General features: G+C 41.9%; 1 protein-coding gene across 6 annotated transcripts in view; it reads right to left on the bottom strand.

Annotated features, from left to right (window-relative positions):
• Positions 1-18391, bottom strand: part of ENAH (ENAH actin regulator) — a 141118-nt gene that overhangs the window by 64057 nt on the left and 58670 nt on the right. For 5 of the 6 annotated variants that reach the window (XM_048505804.1, XM_048505622.1, XM_048505964.1 and 2 more), the window contains one exon: positions 2338-2515. In XM_048505804.1, coding sequence (XP_048361761.1) covers positions 2338-2377 — 40 coding nt within the window. In that variant the 5' untranslated portion in view covers positions 2378-2515. Of the gene's footprint in view, positions 1-2337; positions 2516-8123; positions 8242-18391 lie in introns of those variants that run through there. The other variant, XM_048505714.1, reaches the window with a different exon arrangement.

Raw genomic sequence — 18391 nt, forward strand, 5'->3', positions numbered from 1 at the left:
GTCATATTTAAAGCTGATGGGGAAAAGCTGGTACATAAGAGGGAAGTGGTTCATGGGCTGTATAGCATACTGGCATACCTGCAGTAATTGGCACCCAGGGCAAATACTGAAAGTATGTCCCCCAAAATTGCCCCTGCCGGACCCAACTTGATCCAGGGAGAAGGGTTAGACAGGTTGCTGCTGGGCTGAGTGGGAAAATGCCTTGCTGTTGCCACAGCCGACTGAACTCTACTTTCTCCTGGGGGGCAGAGACACTGGCTGAATGAGCTCCCACATGACTTTTTAAAGTGGGACCTGGGTCTTCTGCCCCCTCTGATTCCCTCTAGATATGTCATTGCCTGCTTGGTACACAGAAGGTCCTAGGTTCAATCCCCAGCATCTTCAATTAAAAGGATCAATTAATAGGTGATGGGAAAGATCTCTATCTGAGACTTTGGACAGCAGCTGCTGCTGCTGCCAGTCTAAATAGACAATTCTGATCTTGACAGACCACTGGTCCGGACTCTGCACAGGGCAACATGTTGAATTTCTACTTTTTAGATACTTATATCTCATTTTTCTCTGGATACTCAATCTAATTTATATTCTCATTCTTCCCTCTTGTGTTTTATCCTAACAACCATATTGTAAGGTAGATTAGGCTGAGAGAGAGTTTGACTGGCCCAGGGTCACAAAATGAATTTCATGGCTGAGTGAGGACTTGAATCTGAGTCTCCCAGATGCTAGTACAACATTCTACTACACCACAGTGTGCAATTCCAGTCACTTAGCTTAGATTAAGCTCCTGTGAAGCTTATATCTGAACTGGTATGTCAACTAGTTTCAAATATTCATTAAATAAATTACCTAGGTATACAACTCTTTTAATGCACAATCACTCCTGAATTCAGTATTTAGCATTTTATTAATTTTAGATTGCTTTCATTAAAGCAACTTGTCCTATACTGTGCTCATCTGTTATTCGTTGCATATTTTGTAAGAAATCACCCAGCTTCACTTTATTACTGTATATATTAATTATACTAGCACACTCTCAAGTTTATTAAGAATCTGAACAGCCAGAGTGAGGGCTGTGACCTTACAGCCCAATTTAATGCAGGTTTACTTAGAGATAAGACATAAAATGTTCAAATGGTCTCAGTCCTAAGTAAATAAATGTTGGAGCCATGTTAACATAAAAACCTAAGCTGTGTAGAATTGCGCAAAATAAAGTCAGTGTAATATTTCCAAGACTACAGAAAATCATAATTCATGCAAGAAGAGTTACAGATTATATTTTCTTCAGAATTTAACACAACATCCTTTTATTTGCAAATCAAACTAGACAGAACTGTAGTTTAATCTACTTTTATCTCCATGCTGCTCTTTCAGTAACACTAATTTTGCATATTTATCTGGACTAAAGGAAATATTAATAGATCAAGCAGGTACTATAGTTTTTAAAAAGCCAAATAATTCCACAAAATCAAACTTCTCCAACCAGCTGTTATATAGACTAGAATTGGAAAGAAAAGCACTTTTAATAATACCAAGCAAGATACTGGGAATTAGATCCATTTTAAACCAGATTCTAAACTAGAAGAAATCCCAGAAGGGCTGCTTTTTAAATCTGCTGCAGTGCAAAAAAGAAAGACAGAAAAAAAGGTACCCCAGTTGCTAAATAAGCTTCCCTAGGCTAGCCCACAGAAGTTTATATTACAACAAATATTGTGGACAAGCAGGAGCAGAACAATAGACACAGAAATTGAAGGTAGCCAAAGTATTTTTAAAAGCTTTTCAACAATAACAAAACAGAATTAAAAAAACTTACTAGGTAAAATTGAGATATTGTTGTGCTTTTGGCAACACCACATCCATCTATTGTGACAACAGCTTATAGAAGCTACCATTATTTCGATGAAGGATAAAATTCTTCCTCGTGAATTTGTGAACCCATATCACAACTTCATCTATGCCTTCTTGAAGAGGATTTTTAGCATATTTCTATTTCATTCTACCTGGTAGTCAAACAGCCACAAATTCTGCAAATGCTGTTTCAGTTCTTGCTGCAGTCTGTTCCTAAATATGATCAATTATTCATCCTACTTTATGCATAAAAGCTAACTGCTCTATCTAATGGACTCACTGCATTAACTCTTCACCATATATGGCGTCAAAGCAGAATTATTGTCCTTTTAATGCACATTTTTACAATGCAGGTAAGAAACAGACTTCTGGACCAAGGCTTCCTACCAGACAATCAAACAGCTTAAACTTATTACTTTTAACAAAATCTGAACATTAAAAATAAATCAAATTGTATACCATTTATAATTGGAAAGTCTATAGCTGTCTTACCAGATTCTTGTGAATTTAACACTTCTAAAGCATGCATCATGGCACTCGCAAAAACATTAGCATCTTCTTTGCTGCCAAAGTTGAGACCATACACTTGTCTAGCATCCCGCCACTGATGGAAAGTCTGTGTTGCTTGATTGTACTTCAGTCCTTTTGGAATGGCACAATTGATCACCACCTAAACAAATAATGAAGGTATTGTTATTGACTAAACGTCTGCCTTATTACTACTGTTTATCAGTATATTTAACCACTACACACTTCCTCCTGTCTCTACAACACAGATGTGGAACAGAAAATTTTCCATGGAAAAACTTTCCAATTCTTAAAAGTTATTACTTCATAAAATTAATAGTGAATGGATGCCACTGCCCATAGGGAAGGGCGATGAGAAATCTAATCAATAAACAAACAAATAAGCCTAGCCATTTTAAATAAATAATTAATATTTTTCACATGATGATTGCTAGGAACTGCTTAAGAGAGATATATTTACTGATTTGCAAATTGGGGACTGGAGGGTACAACCAAAATATATACAATAATTCAAATAAAAAGTCAAGTTACAAATAGAACTGAATGGCTTTGATTTGAACTGAACGGTTAAATCTAACATTTTATGCACTCTCTCGCACTGAGGAAGGGATATTGTTACCACCAATCTGATATAGAACAAACCAGTAATGATACTCCAGTGCACTTTGATGTGCCATCAGATAATACCTTAGAAGAATCTTCAGAAAATAAAATAATGTGAATTGCCATCATTTGTGATTCTGAAGCACAATACAATTATAAAGGAACAGCTGAATTGTTAGGTGTCACAACAAAGGCTTCATGTCTACAGTGTTAGTGAAAAATTAGCTAAATACTATTTGGAACAGATGATGTTAAGAAAAATCAAAATGTTTGTCCTACATGCATTTAGACGCATCTAAAACCATAAGTTAGAAATGCAATGGAAGATGAATAGTGATCTTGTAGTCATACCAGGAGGAACAACATCACAACCTCAGATGCTTGATGCTGTGGTGAACAAGACCATTTGAATTATTTATACACAGAATGGCTCTTGGCAGGAGATTATGCTCGTCTAAACCCTGCAGGGAAGATAAAGAACCCTAGTGTGACACTACTATGTCAATGGATTATGGCAGCATGGGTTCAGATAATTCCAGAATCTATCACTAGAGGCTTTAAGAAATACTATATTTCTAGTTCCACGGATGGAACAGAAGATGAATTGTTTGAGTTTGAAGAAGCTGAGGATGATGAGAGAGAAAAAGATGATGAGGTGTGAGATGCAAAAATGAAAGGTTATTTTGTTTTCTAGGTCATTTGTTTGTTGTACATTGAATAGAATGTAAAAAAACCTTTACGGTATCTTCTTAAATTCAAAGTAATTCTGCTTTTCTCCACACAGGGTGGGGAACCAATCAATAAGTGTTTGGGTGGAACTTGCTATGCAAAGGTATGGTTGAGGGCATTGTATTGCGGGTGCAGTTATCAGTCCATTTACATGTGTAGTCGCATTTGCATTCCCTGCAGCAGCAGTAGTATTGGTGAATGCACATCCTGTGTCTGGGTGGAGTCCATGGTCCATGAACTTAGCATGCCCTTGGTCTTTAATTCTGGTGTTTTTAAGTACTGGTAGCCAAACTTTGTTAATTCTCAGAGTCTCTTCTTTCTTGTTGAAGTTGTCTTGGTGTTTATGGATTTCAATGGCCTCCCTGTGTAGTCCGATATAGTAGCCTTCTGAATTTTTCAGAATGTCAGTGTTTTTAAATAAAATGTTATGTCCAGTTTTGTTTAGAACATGTTCCGCTACTACAGATTATTCAGGATGGTTAAGCCGACAGTGTCTTTCGTGTTCCTTAACTGAGGTCCTGAATGCCAGCTTTGTGGTTCCTATGTAAACCTTTCCACAGCTGCAGGGTATGCGATAGACTCCTGCAGAAGTGAGGGGGTCTCTCTTGTCCTTTGCTGAGCGTAGCACCTGCTGTATTTTCCTGGTGGGTTTGAAGATGGTTTGTAGGTTATGTTTTTTCATCAGTTTCCCTATTTGATCTGTGATTCCCTTGATGTATGATAGAAATATTTTTCCTGTGGTAGGTTGTTTCTCCTCAGTCCTCTGGGTTTCTCTTGGTCTTAAAGCTCTTCTGATTTCTGTTGTGGAGTAGCCATTAGCCTGCAGAGCCCAATCTAGATGGTTCATTTCATCAGGGAGGAGATGAGGTTAACAAATTCATTTTGCACAATCTCTCACAATTTTGATTATACCCTTTTTTGTTGTGGGTGGTGGTTGGAATTTTTATTAGATACCAGTCTGTGTGTGTTGGTTTTTGGTATACTGTGTGGCCTAATTGATGGTTGGGTCTGCAAAAGACCAAGACATCTAAAAAGGCAGTTTTCCTTCTTTTTCAGTTTCCATGGTAAATTGGATGTTTGGGAGGATGCCGTTAAGGTGGTCCAGAAAATTCAGCAGTTCCACCTCGCCATGGATTCAGATTGTAAAAGTGTCATCCACAAATCAGAACCAAGTTGCAGATTTCCTGGGTGCTGTTTTGAGGGCTTGTTTCTCAAAATGTTCCATGTAAAAATTGGCTATCACCCGGCTGAGGGGGCTTCCCATGGCTACCCCATCTGTCTACTCATAGTAATCATTGTCCCATTGGAAGTAGCTGGTTGTCAGGCAGTGTTGAAACAAAGCTATGATGTTGTCTGGAAAAATCCGGCTGATGAGTGCGAGTGTGTCTTTCACTGGAACTTTGGTGAACAGTGAGACAACATTGAAGCTGATAAGTCTGTCGCTAGGGTTGAGATGGAGATTGCTAATTTTTTCAACAAAATGGGCTGAGTCTTTAACATAATGTGTTGTGTGTCCAATGTGGCTTTGTAACTGTGAAGGTAAGAATTTTGCCATTTCATATGTGGGGGAACCAATCACACTAACAAATAAGATGCACCTGAATAACCGGCAGCCATTGTCGCCGCGGGTGAGCGCAACGTGAAAGCAATAAGGGGCATGCATGGTCTGGTATGCTGCAGAACCGGTGCAATGATTGGCTCCCTGAAAAGGCGGAGGAGCCTGGGTATATCTAGGCGCCTTCTCGTCCGCCCTTCCTGGCGCTCCACCCACCCTCCCGTAATTTAGGGTTGGCGGGATTTTTGGGTCCTTACTGTCAGTCCGCGGGTTTGCAACGTGTCGCACATCGGTAGGAACGCAGCCTCCGGCTGGGGCTCCTCAGGCTTCAGTTCTTCCTGCGAGGGGCGGCAGGCTGGCGGGCCGGCAGGTCGGGCGCTGCCCGGCTGACCCCAGGGAGTGGGTTGGCACGTTAAGGCCATGGGCTTAGCTGTGCCCGACACCCAGCGAAGCACGGAGGAAGACGGCTGGGGCTGCCTTGGCTCAGCCGTGCCCGTCTCCTCAGCAGGGCTACGGGAAGTGGAAGCATTCAGGAGTATGATCTCTGGGCTTCCCTTCCCGCCAGTTTCCCATTCATTATGTGTGATGTACGACCAAGCTTGCCGCCCAGCTCTGATGTATATAGTTCTTGTTTATATGTTTGTTGTTTAATAAACGGGCTGCGGCCCATTCCTTTCCAGCCTGTCATTGTGGTGTACTTATTGAGCGAGGGAGTCTCACCATCTACAGCAATAGGTCTGAGGGAGATGGAGTCCTTGTGGATTTTTGGGAGTCCATATAACCAGGGTGGAAGAGCTTCTGATTTGCAGAGTCGTTGGCGTGTGTATGGTCGAATGGAGGAGTTCTTAATCAATATGGTGGTATGGCGAGTGATTTTCTTGGTTGGATTTTGTTTGTTATTTGTATGTTGTGGGATCCAGGAGTTCTCTGATTTTTCCCTATATTGTTCAGTCTTCATGATTACTGTGGCATTTCTCTTGTCTCCTAGAAGTATGATGATTTCTGGATCTGAGCTGAGATTCTTAATGGCATTTCTTTCCTTTCATGTAATGTTGATGGAGGGAAGTTTTCTCTGCTTCCTCTTCTGGAAGATGCCAGATGGCTGATTCTACGTTAGCAATGATGTCTTCCATGGGAACTCTGGTGGGAGTAACAGCAAAATTGCCTCCCTTGGCCAGGATGGATGTTTCGTCACTGGAAAGTTGACGTTCAGTCGAATTTATAATGATTCTTGAAGTGTCTGTTGATGCTGTTGCTTTTGGATTTTGCTGAATTTCTGCTTCTATCTTTTTGTGTGGCTAGCAATGTCTTTCTCCATTTTTCTGCAGGTGAAGATGTCCATTTTGTCTCAGTCCTGGCTTCTCATTTTTTTTACTGATGTGGTTGTGGGGTAGTAGCAACTCCTTGTCTATGGTTGCAAATTCTTTGCAGGTGGTGTGGATTCTCTCACGTAATAATGCACATTCCCAGTAGTCATATATACAGTTAGCCTCTGGGGATTTAAAAGTCATTTTTTCTGTGAAAAAGGCTGGAATGGTTTTGGTGTCTATATAACACAGAAGAAAGGATTAAGAGCATAGTAGGTGTGCTTCCTTGATCTGGAGTGTCTCCATTTTCTGGGTCTGTTGGAACATTTCCTCCCCTTAGGGGTGTTCAATATATTGTCGAAACTTTCATGGTCAGATTCAACTGATTGTTGTGGGTTTTCCGGGTTGTGTGGCCGTAGTCTGGTAGATCTTGTTCCTAACGTTTCGCCTGCATTTGTGGCTGGCATCTTCAGAGGTGTATCACAGAGAAACGTCTGTGTCTAGTGAGAAGAGAATATTTAGTGGGGTATATATTGTCCATGTCCCAGGGTAGGGAACCAATCAGTAAGTGTTTGGGTGGAACTTGCTATGCAAAGGTGTGGTTGAGTGTACTGTATTGTATTGAAAACACTGAAATCCTGGAAAATTCGGAAGGTTACTATTTCAGACTGCAAAGGGAGGCCATTGAAATCCATAAACACCAAGACAACTTCAACAAGAAAGAAGAGACTCTGAGAATTAACAAAGCTTGGCTACCAGTACTTAAAAAACACCAGAATTAAAGGCCAAGGGCATGCTAAGTTCATGGACCATGGACTCCACCCAGACACAGGATTTGCATTCACCAATACTACTGCTGCTGTAGGGAATGTAAATGGACTGATAACTGCACCCGCAATACAATGCCCTCAACCATACCTTTGCATAGCAAGTTCCACCCAAACACTTACTGATTGGTTCCCCACCCTGGGACATGGACAATATATACCCTACTAAACATTCTCTCCTCACTAGACAAAGTGTGTAACATACTTCTCTCTGTGATACACCTCTGAAGATGCCAGCCACAGATACAGGCGAAATGTTAGGAACAAGATCTACCAGACCACGCCACGCAGCCCGGAAAACCCACAACAACCAGTTGAACCAGACAGTGAAAACCTTCAACAATACATTAACCTATAACTGTTATTTATTGAGTGACTTCGGTACAGGCATGCATGGGACTGCGCAGGCATGCTGTGGAAAACTGACTAGAAGGCTTCCAGAAGCTTCAGAGCACTTGGAGCACTCTCCCCCTTCCCACCTAGAGCCTAGAGTAGCCTGGTTTCCCACCCAAACAGTCACATGATGGAGATGGGAAGAGCAATCCTCCTTCAGTTCTCCCTTTGCTGCCATGGAACAACATTTGTGAGGCAAAATAGCAGCCCATCATGGGGAAAGAAAGGAGGGATCACTCCTGCACAGAAGCTCGGGATGAACAATGGATACGAACTTTGTTTTCATCATTGTGTCTTCAGTACAGTCTCACATGGATGATCAGCAAGCTCACTTACCATGGAGGCGGGTGGGGCTTGTCAACAAAAAAACTGTAAAACTGTTCTGCCAGCAGGTATATTTCTCCTGGAATCCAGATCGATGGAGTAATGATGGAGGAACCTGCACAGAGTGGACCACGTCACTGCTTTACAGATGTGGAGATCAATCCTGACAAGAAAAGCAGCACAGAGGGACATGGAACCCAGACCACCTTGCTTGTTGATGTAAAACTTTGCTGCTATTCTGCTATGAGCAGATATTTTCCTGTGACTGTAAGAGATGCAACAGCATACCTGATTGTCATAATCTCTAATAGATTTATATACATTTTAGACTCAAATTCTGACCAGTGCCCCCAAATTTGCCAGGAATTGCAAAAAGCCCCCGAGCCTGTTAAAGCTCATTTGTGGAAATGGGGAGGTTATGAGAGGAGGTTGACACGGTCAAGCAAATTGATTTGAGAATCCCACCAATAAAGAGATCTGGTAACTTCTCCAGGTACTGCAAGTTTATAAGCTTGGAGATCTATATGAGGCCTGAACTTTCTAAGGAACCAATTCTGCAACCATCTCATGTTCAACCTTGCATGAAGAATTACCGAGGCAGTGGAAGCCACAAACCTAAGGAGTTTCTGAATGTGGATGGCCTTTTGAAACCTGTTATTGGTAATGGTAGTGACCAAGGACTGAACAGCCTTGAACTTTGGAAGCAGCAAGTAAGCCTTTAGGGAAATGACATCCAAAACTGCTCCAATGAACTCTACTTTTGAGTAGGAGTAGGACAGAACTGAGATTTTTCTGTATTGATAACCAAACCCAAATTGGTTAAGGTTTGAGAGACGAAAGTCTAGTCATTTTCAATTCGTGGAAGGAAGAAGTCACAAATAGACAACTGTCCACACAGCCCTTTTACATTAAGAATGCAACCACTACTGACATAGATTTGGTAAAAACATAGGGAGCAGTAGCTAACCCAAAAGACAACACTTTATACTTACAATAGATACTTTCAAATTCAGACCTTTGAAACCTTCCTATAAGATTTGTGAATGTAAATATGAAAGGATTTGACCTTTAGATCTAGGATGGCAAACTAGACATCCTCGGATAACAAAGGGGGAATGTATGTAAGTGACTGCATCCTACATTTAGCAATATGCAAATATTTGTTCAGAAGTCTAAGGGCCATAATTGGCCTCTTACCCTTCTTGTCAACAAGAAACTATCTGGAATAAAATCCCTTTTCAGAAAAAAGATGGACTGAGTTGACTGATGGTCCCTTTTTGCAGCAGCGAGAAATTTTGACTGGCAGTAGGTGAAGAAAATCTGGAAGGAAGTGGTGGACAGAAACAGGGAGGGATAGAGCCAAAGTGCTAACGATTACCAAATTTTATTATTGAAAGAACTTTGGTGATGAAAGATCAATAGTTATGGAACAGTACCAACTGTCAAAAAAATGACATTCAGCACCCTGTAGCCATACCACCAGTTTTCCCCTGAGTTTGCGATCCCTGGGCAATTGCCCCCCTCTCCCCTTCTGCCTATGTTGGGAACACCTCCCTTTTTGCTGGGGGGGGAGCTATTGGGATATAAATCCATGATAGGATTGCTAATAATGATAAGATTTATTAGAAAGCACTGGTGTGAGTGACAAGGTAAGTTCCTCTGCTTAAAATTTCCAATACCCTGGGAGGTAACAGCCAAAGATTTCACAGTGAGTGTACTTTTTCTAATCCTATCAAGGACAGTTTGTCTCCTCACTGAAGAGGTTCTTACCCTCAAAGAGAAGGTCTTCAACTCTGGCTCTAATGTCATGGGTAAGAACAATGCCCTCAGCCAAGAACATCTCCTCAGAACCACCTCCAGATGTCACAGTTCCACTATAACTGTCAGCCACACATCTCAGAGGTCAACTATTGTTGATCCAGTCTGGATCCTTCAGCAAACAATACTTTGCCCAGAGTCTTTTTGTCTTCTGATAGAGAATCAATACATTGTGCCATGTGGTCCCCAAGGAACACTTGATCCAATCACCACAGTGACATTGGATACTCTATGATCTAGAGCACTGGAGGAATATATTTTTTTTGCCTGAAGCGGCTAATTTTCTTCTCTCCTTATCCACAGGGGAGGAATGGGAACCTTATTTGTAGGATGAAAGGAATACCTCAGTAACCATGGAATTGGGTGCAGGGTGGTAAAAGAAAAATTCAGGTCTCTCCTGCTTTATTTTATAGTAGTAGTACTAATATTTATTTGTATTTAACCACAGGCCATTATGAAGTAAAATAAATCAAACATAAAATATTAAAAGACATATACAAAAATAAAATAAAATAAAATATGAATACAACACTTAGATAATACACTGGCCAAGGGACAAATGAACTGGTTGCTTTCTCTGAGACCTACTCAGCTCTTAACTTTTTTCCTGCCAGGGCAAACAATGATAATAATTACATATGAATTTATATCTGATAAAAGAAATGCTAATTTATCAGAGTTAGAATAAATTTTTAAACCATTCAAAAACCATAGTAAGGAGAGAACATTCAAAAACCATAGTAAGGAGAGAACATTCCTGGATATGCTAAATGACTGTGGCTTAGAGCAGATGGTTGTAGAACCAACCAGGGAGATGCGTGGATCCTAGATCTAATTCTATGTGGGACCTGTGACCTGGTCTTGAGGAAGTCAGTGTTGTTGAGCCGATAGGGATAGGAGACAGCGACTACAATGCTGTCAGATTCAGTATCTCTGTACAAAACAAGTGGGCAATCTTCTTTAATGTAGTTACATTCTACTTTCAGAAAGTGAAATTTCACCAAAGATGAGGGGAGTAGTCTGTAGGAAGCTGAAAGGAAAAAAATCAAGAGAGTCAAAAATGTCCAAAGGTGCTTGGAGGTTATTTAAAAACACCGCTCTTAAAAGCTCTGGGGCTGGAATGTGTTGTTCCGGTGAGAGTTAGGAAAGGCAGCTTAATAGTCCAAAAGAAAGCCACCATGGTTGTAATAAGGGAGGTTGAGGAAATTATTAGGAAAAAAAAAGATGTCTTTTTAGAAAATAAAGTCCAACTTTTAACTGATGAAGAATACCAGAGAGAACACAAATGGTGGCAAAAAAGAGAAGCAAAGTTAGCTGTAAAAGGGCTGCAAAAAAGGATTATAAGAGGAACGCATGGCTGCGTAACATCAAGACTAGCAACAAACAGTTCTTCAAGCACATCAAAAGCAAAGGAAGCCAGCTAGGGAAGCTGTGAGGCCCATTAGATGATGAAGTGGAACAAAAGGTGTAAAGCTAAAAGATTGACAGGGAGATTGCAGAGAAGTTGAATGTGGGAATCTTTTGCATCTGTCTCTTCACTCAAGAAGGAGGTGAGGAAAAATTCCTCGCACCTGAACCTGCTTCTTAGGAGGAGGTGAACTGGTGGAACTAGCAAAGTATAGTGTGGTGGTGACAAGGAAGAAGTTCTGGCAGCCATTGATAAACTAAAATGCTACCAAATCCCTGGCCCAGATTGTATTCATCCAAGGAAGTTCTTGAAGAGCTCAAGCATGAAATTGCTGATGTTCTCAAGCATTAATATGCAACTTATCCACCTGAAATCAGGCTCCATCCTCTGAAGACTGGAAGATGGGCCAATGTCACACCAATCTTTAAGAAAGGGCTGTCTAGGGGGACCCAGGAAATTACAAGGTGAGCCAGCTCAGCTTTGACATCTCCGATTCCTGGTAAATTAGTAAGAATCTATCGATTAAAGATAAAATTATTAAACATGCTGAGAAAAGCAAGACCTGGCTGAGGAAGAGTCAGCATGGCTTTGTAGAGGCAAATCCTGTCTTACAAACTTACTTCATAGAGTTCTTTGAGGGTGTAAAACAGGCATGTGGACAGGGGTGAACCGGTGGACATTGTCTACTTTGATCTGTAAAAGGCTTTTGACAAAGTTCCTCTGTGAGACGGGCAAGGTTGGAGAAAACTCTCCAGCAATGAAGGAATAAGAGGGGAAGTCCTCCTATGGGATTAAAAACTGGTTGAGGAGAAACGGTGTCAAAAAGGTGGGTATACCGAAGTTCTCACAATGGAGAGATAAGTCGGGAGTGGTGTCCCCAAGGATCCGCTTTGGGAATTCCAGCGCTCTTTAATCCTATTCATAAAATGACCTGGAAGTAGGGGTGGGTAGTGGGAATTTGGCCAAGCTCTGCAGATCATACCGGAACATTATGCAGGGTGTTAGGGGAACCACATTGTGCTGGATTGGCTAAGAGCTCCAAGCCTGACCTTGATAAATTCAGGGTGAGTGGGCTCGCAGAAATGGCAATCGCAGTTCAATGTAGCATAAAATGTAAAGTGATGCACATAGTAGGGGCAAAAATCCAAACCTTCACACATTATCGCTACAGGGTCCAGTGCGCTATCAGTCACAGACCAGGAAAGGGATTTGGGTGTTTTGAAAGTCTTAGTGGATAGTTCCATGTGGGAATGTCAACTCAATGCATGGCAGCTAGAAAAAAAAGGCAAAACTCTTATGCTGGGGATAATTAGGAAAGGAGCTTGGATAATAAAACTGCAAAGGATCGTCTCTGCCCTTATATATAAGTGCAGCTAATCTTTGAGCGATTCTTGGAGCAATTTACTCGGTGTCCAGGATTCTTGGTCGCCACATCTCAAAAAAAAAAAAGCTGATACCGTAAGAGGAATAGAGAAAAGTGCAAGTAAAGGGCAACGCGAGGATGATTGAGGTTGATTGGAGCACCTTCCCCATGAGGAGAGGCTGCAAGCGTTTGGGACTCTTTAGTTTGGAGAGGAGATTCAGCTGAGGGGGGATAGCGATTGAAGTCTATAAAGATTATGCATGGGTGAGTAGAGAATGTTGACAGAGAGAAATTTTTCTCTCTTTCTCGCCAACACTAGAACCAGGGGCATTCCATTGAAAATGCTGGGGGAAGAATTAGGGACTCAATAGTATGAAACACACTTTTCAGCTGCGCGAACGCTAATTCGATTGGTGTTTGGAATATGCTGCTACAGGAGGTGGTGATGGCCACTAACCTGGATAGCTTTAAAAGGGGCTTGGACAGATTTATGGAGGAGAAGTCAATCTATGGCTACCAATCTTGATCCTCCTTGATCTCAGATTGCAAATGCCTTAGCAGACCAGGTGCTCAGGAGCAGCAGCAGCAGCAGCAGGCCATTGCTTTCACATCCTGCATGTGAGCTCTCAAAGGCACCCTGGTGGGCCATCATGCGAGTAGTAGTAGAATGCTGGACTAGATGGACTCTGGTCTGATCCAGCAGGCTAGTTCTTATGTTCTTATGTTCTTATGTTCTTAACCCTGCAAGAAGTTTAGCCCTAGGCTCTGCATACAAGGGGCAGGTTAAAATATAATGAGGTAAATCCTCTAAAACTAGGTTTCCACAAATACAAAACAAATACAAAAACATTTTGAGGTTCCATGCTGTTACAATAACTAAACAGAAAGTTCTGAGGTTATTGTTTATTTATTTGTTTCTTACATTTTTATCACACCAAATCTCCCAGAGGACTCAGGGCGGCTTACACAATAAAAGCATAAAATGCAATATAATACAATAAATATACAAAAATATATACAGTCAAAGACTTTAAAACAAGTTAGAATAAATAACATAGAACTGACTTGGGGACATAAAACATAAAAACAGATGTGCACATTGCATCCAGAGGTGCCATGAATAACACTTGGAAAAGGGATGCCTGACTGGCCTGGCAAAAAAAGCCCGGCAGAACAGCTATGTTTTGTAGGCCCTGCGGAACTGAGATAGACTCCACAGGGCTCGGATGTCATCAGGGAGAGCATTCCACCAGGCTGGGGCCAGGACTGTAAAAGCCCTGGCCGGTGTCGACGCCAGCCAAACATCCTTAGGGCCCGGGACCACCAACAAATCACCCCCTCACAGACCAGTGGGGTCTTTCCGAGCACACATATGAGAGGTATGGTCTCCAGACAAGTATGAAGGTTCAGGATCGCTAATGGCCTTAAAAGTCAATACCAAAACTCTGAAGACGATCCAGTACTCAACAGGCAGCCAATGTAGCTCTTTCAGAACAGGTGTTATACGGTCCCGGCTAGAAGCTCCAGCTAGGAGTCTAGCAGCTGCATGCTGTATGAATTTCAGCTTCCAGATCAAAAGCAGGCCAGCATAGAGCGAATTACAGTAGTCTAGCCTAGAGGCGACCGTCATGTAAATAACTTTGGCCAGATCACACCACGAGAGGTAAGGGTCCAGCTACCATGGAAAAAAGCCACCTGGGTTGTCTTTGTGACCTGGTCCTCCAGTGAAAGTCATACCCAGGCTCTTAACTGATGAGGCAAGATGGAGGACCTCACCATACAGAACTGGCAGCTGGAAATTCCCCAGCCAATCATCCCAGCCAAGCCACAGAATCTCCGTCTTCGATGGGTTTAATTTCCATCTACTCATTCTCAACCAACCAGCCACAGCTTCTAAACCAGGGGTCCCCAAACTTTTTAAACAGGGGGCCAGTTCACTGTCCCTCAGACTGTTGGAGGGCCGACTAAAAAAAAAAACTATGAACAAAATTCCTCATGCACAAATGATTGTAAAATGTTTTGATTTCACCTTTTCAGCCTTTCTGTCATGGTCTATTTTTAGAACAGTGACCAAAGTATGTCAAGTACAGGGTGGGCTCCAAATATTGTTGGGGAGGCTGTGGAATACCTTCCCCTGTTAAAAAAAAAAAAGCAGAACTTTCCCAGTGAAACATTCCATCCAACCCAGGATCAGGTATCTTCCTGGGTTCTTTTCCCTCCCAGCAGCCAGCGCAGACAGTGCGCCAGCCCTGGCTGGATGCCAATGCTGGGGAGTGAGGGCTGAACAGAAAAGCCTGGGAGAGGAACACATGGAAGCTGCTGGGAGAGGGAAGGGCTGAGCAGGCATTGCCACAAGCGTAAGGTTTCCAACTATGGGTCAGAAAAATTCTATGAAGATTTGGGGGTGCCATCACGTAACTGTAATCAACAGCCGCTGAGGTCAGTTCCTCCCTCTCCCTCGAAACCCTGCACTGAACACATGAATGGATTTCATACCAGTCCATGGCTGGCGGGTCGGATGTAAAATGCCTTCTAGGGGGGCTGCCACATTTGGCCCCCCCGGCTGAAGTTTGGGGACCCCTGTTCCTAAAAACAGTGCTGCTGAGAGTGTGACGCACGCATCGCTATCCCTGCATTCAGACTACAGGGTGGACCCGCTTCTGGAAAGTAGTTAAGCCCTGGCCAGCCCTGATTGGCCAGAAGAAAAATTGGATGAGGACTATAAATACTGTCAGCCTGAGTGCTGAAGGGTTCTTGCTTTTGAGTCTTCGGACTTTTTGGCTCTGTGTGAGCTGGTGTGCGTTCAGTTGCGGTGTTGGTAAGCTTGGCTGGAGGAGAATCTGCCACAGATCTCTCATGGTTGTTGGATTAGGAATAGCTGAGTGAAGCTATTCAGTCATCGCAAAACCCTGAGTTTGGAGGAGAGTGTCTGCCCCTCGTGTTTTGTTTGTTTTGTTTTGAGGGAAACTCTAACAGTCTAAAAAGTCTGTCCCACAGTGAACATCAGTCTTGGGAGGCCCAGTATCCCTTTTAGGCAGAGAGAGAGGCCAAATTTTGGGGAGTGTGGGAGAGGGAGGCTGTTAAGTGCCTGAATCCCACTGGGCGTAATGAGCTGGGTGTTTTGATACTTTGTGGTGAGGAACAGCCGGACTGAAGTTTATTTAGATATTTTGCGAGGTGAGTGTAAAGTCTCCTACAGAAACATCTTTTAAGAAAACATCCTTTTGTATGAAGTAAAAAAGTTGAAGTAACGTGCGTGGACACCTCCGCGAGTGTTCAGTTGGAAAAACATAAGTGAAATGCCTGCAACCATTAAGCGTTAAAACAATCTTTCTCTGTAACCGCTAAGCTTTAAGAAACAAACTTATTCTGAAACCGTTAGTTTCTAGTTGGAACTTTCTCTGAAACCAACAAGCGAAAAAACTCCTTCCAGCTCTTACCTGAGAGCCCCGTTAAGCCTGCAATAGTAAGCTTTGAGTTTTGTGTTCATCTTATAAACCTCTCCAGTTTATTACGGTCTGTGTCTGTAAGCCCCCCCCGTGTCAGTATTGAGAGTGGTGTCCAAGTTAAAACGTCCGGGGTTTTTGGCCTTGGTGGGCTATGGCAGAAAAGCTTTTATTTTGGCGGCAGCGGTAGCCGCAGAATATAAGCCCCTTCTTTTACAGAGAGCATCAGGGGCAGAGGCCGGTCGGCCCTCCATTGTAAGAATGAGCTGGGTGTCATCCCAGCTACATACCAACTAGACCAAAGGCCTCATGAAGATATTAAACAGCATTGGGGAAAGGACGGCCCCCTGTGGCAGCCCACATAAAATGGGGAACCGCCAGGAAATCTCTTCCCCCAATACTACCTGCAACCCATGGCCCTGAAGGTTTTATCTTTTTTCTATAATTTAAACCATAGTGCAAATTTAGATTTTGTAGAATTATAGAGCTATCTTAATGGAAGTATCTTGCAATCTGAGGATCCTAATCTCTAAGCCTAGTAGAACTATCTGATGAATTACTTAAAAGATTGTCTGAAATAGAAGAATATTATTTACACAGTCCAGGTGGGTCGTGTCTTTACACATCAATAACTGGAAAGACTGTTAAATAAGCAAACTAATATTAACTGAACTATTTTTCTTCCAATGCTTTAATATACCCAAGTGTATGCAGGACCTGAATGAGGGAAGACCATGTTCTGCCTTCTTGAGGGCTGCAGGTGTCTCCTTTGGAACCATGTTTTCAACTGATTCCAAGTTGGAGGGCATACTATCATTTCACCTCCACACTTCAACACCATATAAAAGATGTGAAACTACCTTACTTTTTATAATTATAAGACTATAATTTTTAGAAAAACTACAAGAAAACCGCCTTTTGTGTAGTAGAATCTCAGGATCACACCCACAATCCTTAAAGAAGAAGAAGAAGAGTTAGAATTTATATCCCCCCCCCCCCTTCTCTCCTGCAGGAGACTCAAAGGGGCTTACAATCTCCTTGTCCTTCCCCCCTCACAACAAACACCCTGTGAGGTAGGTGGGGCTGAGAGAGCTCCGAGAAGCTGTGACTAGCCCAAGGTCACCCAGCTGGCGTGTGTGGAAGTTCCCCAGATAAGCCTCCACAGCTCAGGCAGCAGAGTGGGAATCAAACCCGGTTCCTCCAGATTAGATACACGAGCTCTTAACCTCCTACGCCACTGCTGCTCCTAAATCAGAAGATTTAAAGCAGAAGATTTAATGGTTATCATATAAGGGCCCACATTTAAGGGCTCCTGAAGTGTCATTCCCAAATATTTAAATGTGCTACGCACTTAATTAGAATGCCTTGGATGTTCCAAGAGATTTTTTTTGGCTTTTTGAAAACCATTACTTTGGTTTTTTTCACAGTTAATGTTAATAGTTTCCTCAGTACAGTAAACACTTAACTGATATAACAACCTTTTAAATCCAATCTGAATAAGAAAGATTAGGAAGATGTTGCTCTGTGACATATTGGTGAACTGAAATTATGGTACAGGAGGATTCAAGATGGCATTGCAGTAGTAACTCTATTCCTACTGTTTGTTTAACTTATTGCTTTTTCTATCCACTTATGCTGATCAAGCTGTCTGGACAATAATAGTGATTTGGAAGTTTTATGCTTACTGTACACCCAAAGTTATATAATTAGTTATAAATATTTTCAACTCATTGTTCAGTCATTATTTCAATGTGTGCTGCTAAGCAATGGGAGTTAGTGAAAGTCGACTCCATCCCAATAAGTAAACTGTCAAAAACTGATGACTTTGTCATATTACATTGCACTTCAATATACTCTGTTCCGATTGCAAATAGGTTTATACCATTGACAATATCTGATACTCACCACGACGAAGTAAATAGAAATTCCAATAGCTCCATCAAAATAAATAAGAAAATTCACCTAGATACTGTTGCTAATCTTTGAAAGATCTTTCTACATATAACTGCTAAAACAGTAGGCTCTCATTTTGAAAATTTTAAAACAAATCTGAATCGAAACCTGACCAGTTTTATATTTCATATAATTTTTCGCACCTTTCTTAGTGGAAGCCTGATTAAACAATGATCTGGCCTTACTACAATCTCTCAGCTATTTCACGAATAACCCTGATTATAAAGGGGAAGGACAATAAGCCCCATCGTAGCAACTTTCATATAACAATAACCTTCTACGATTAGAACTA

Source organism: Sphaerodactylus townsendi, linkage group LG01 (assembly GCF_021028975.2).
Source record: "Sphaerodactylus townsendi isolate TG3544 linkage group LG01, MPM_Stown_v2.3, whole genome shotgun sequence".
In the NCBI taxonomy this organism is placed as follows: Eukaryota; Metazoa; Chordata; class Lepidosauria; order Squamata; family Sphaerodactylidae; genus Sphaerodactylus; species Sphaerodactylus townsendi.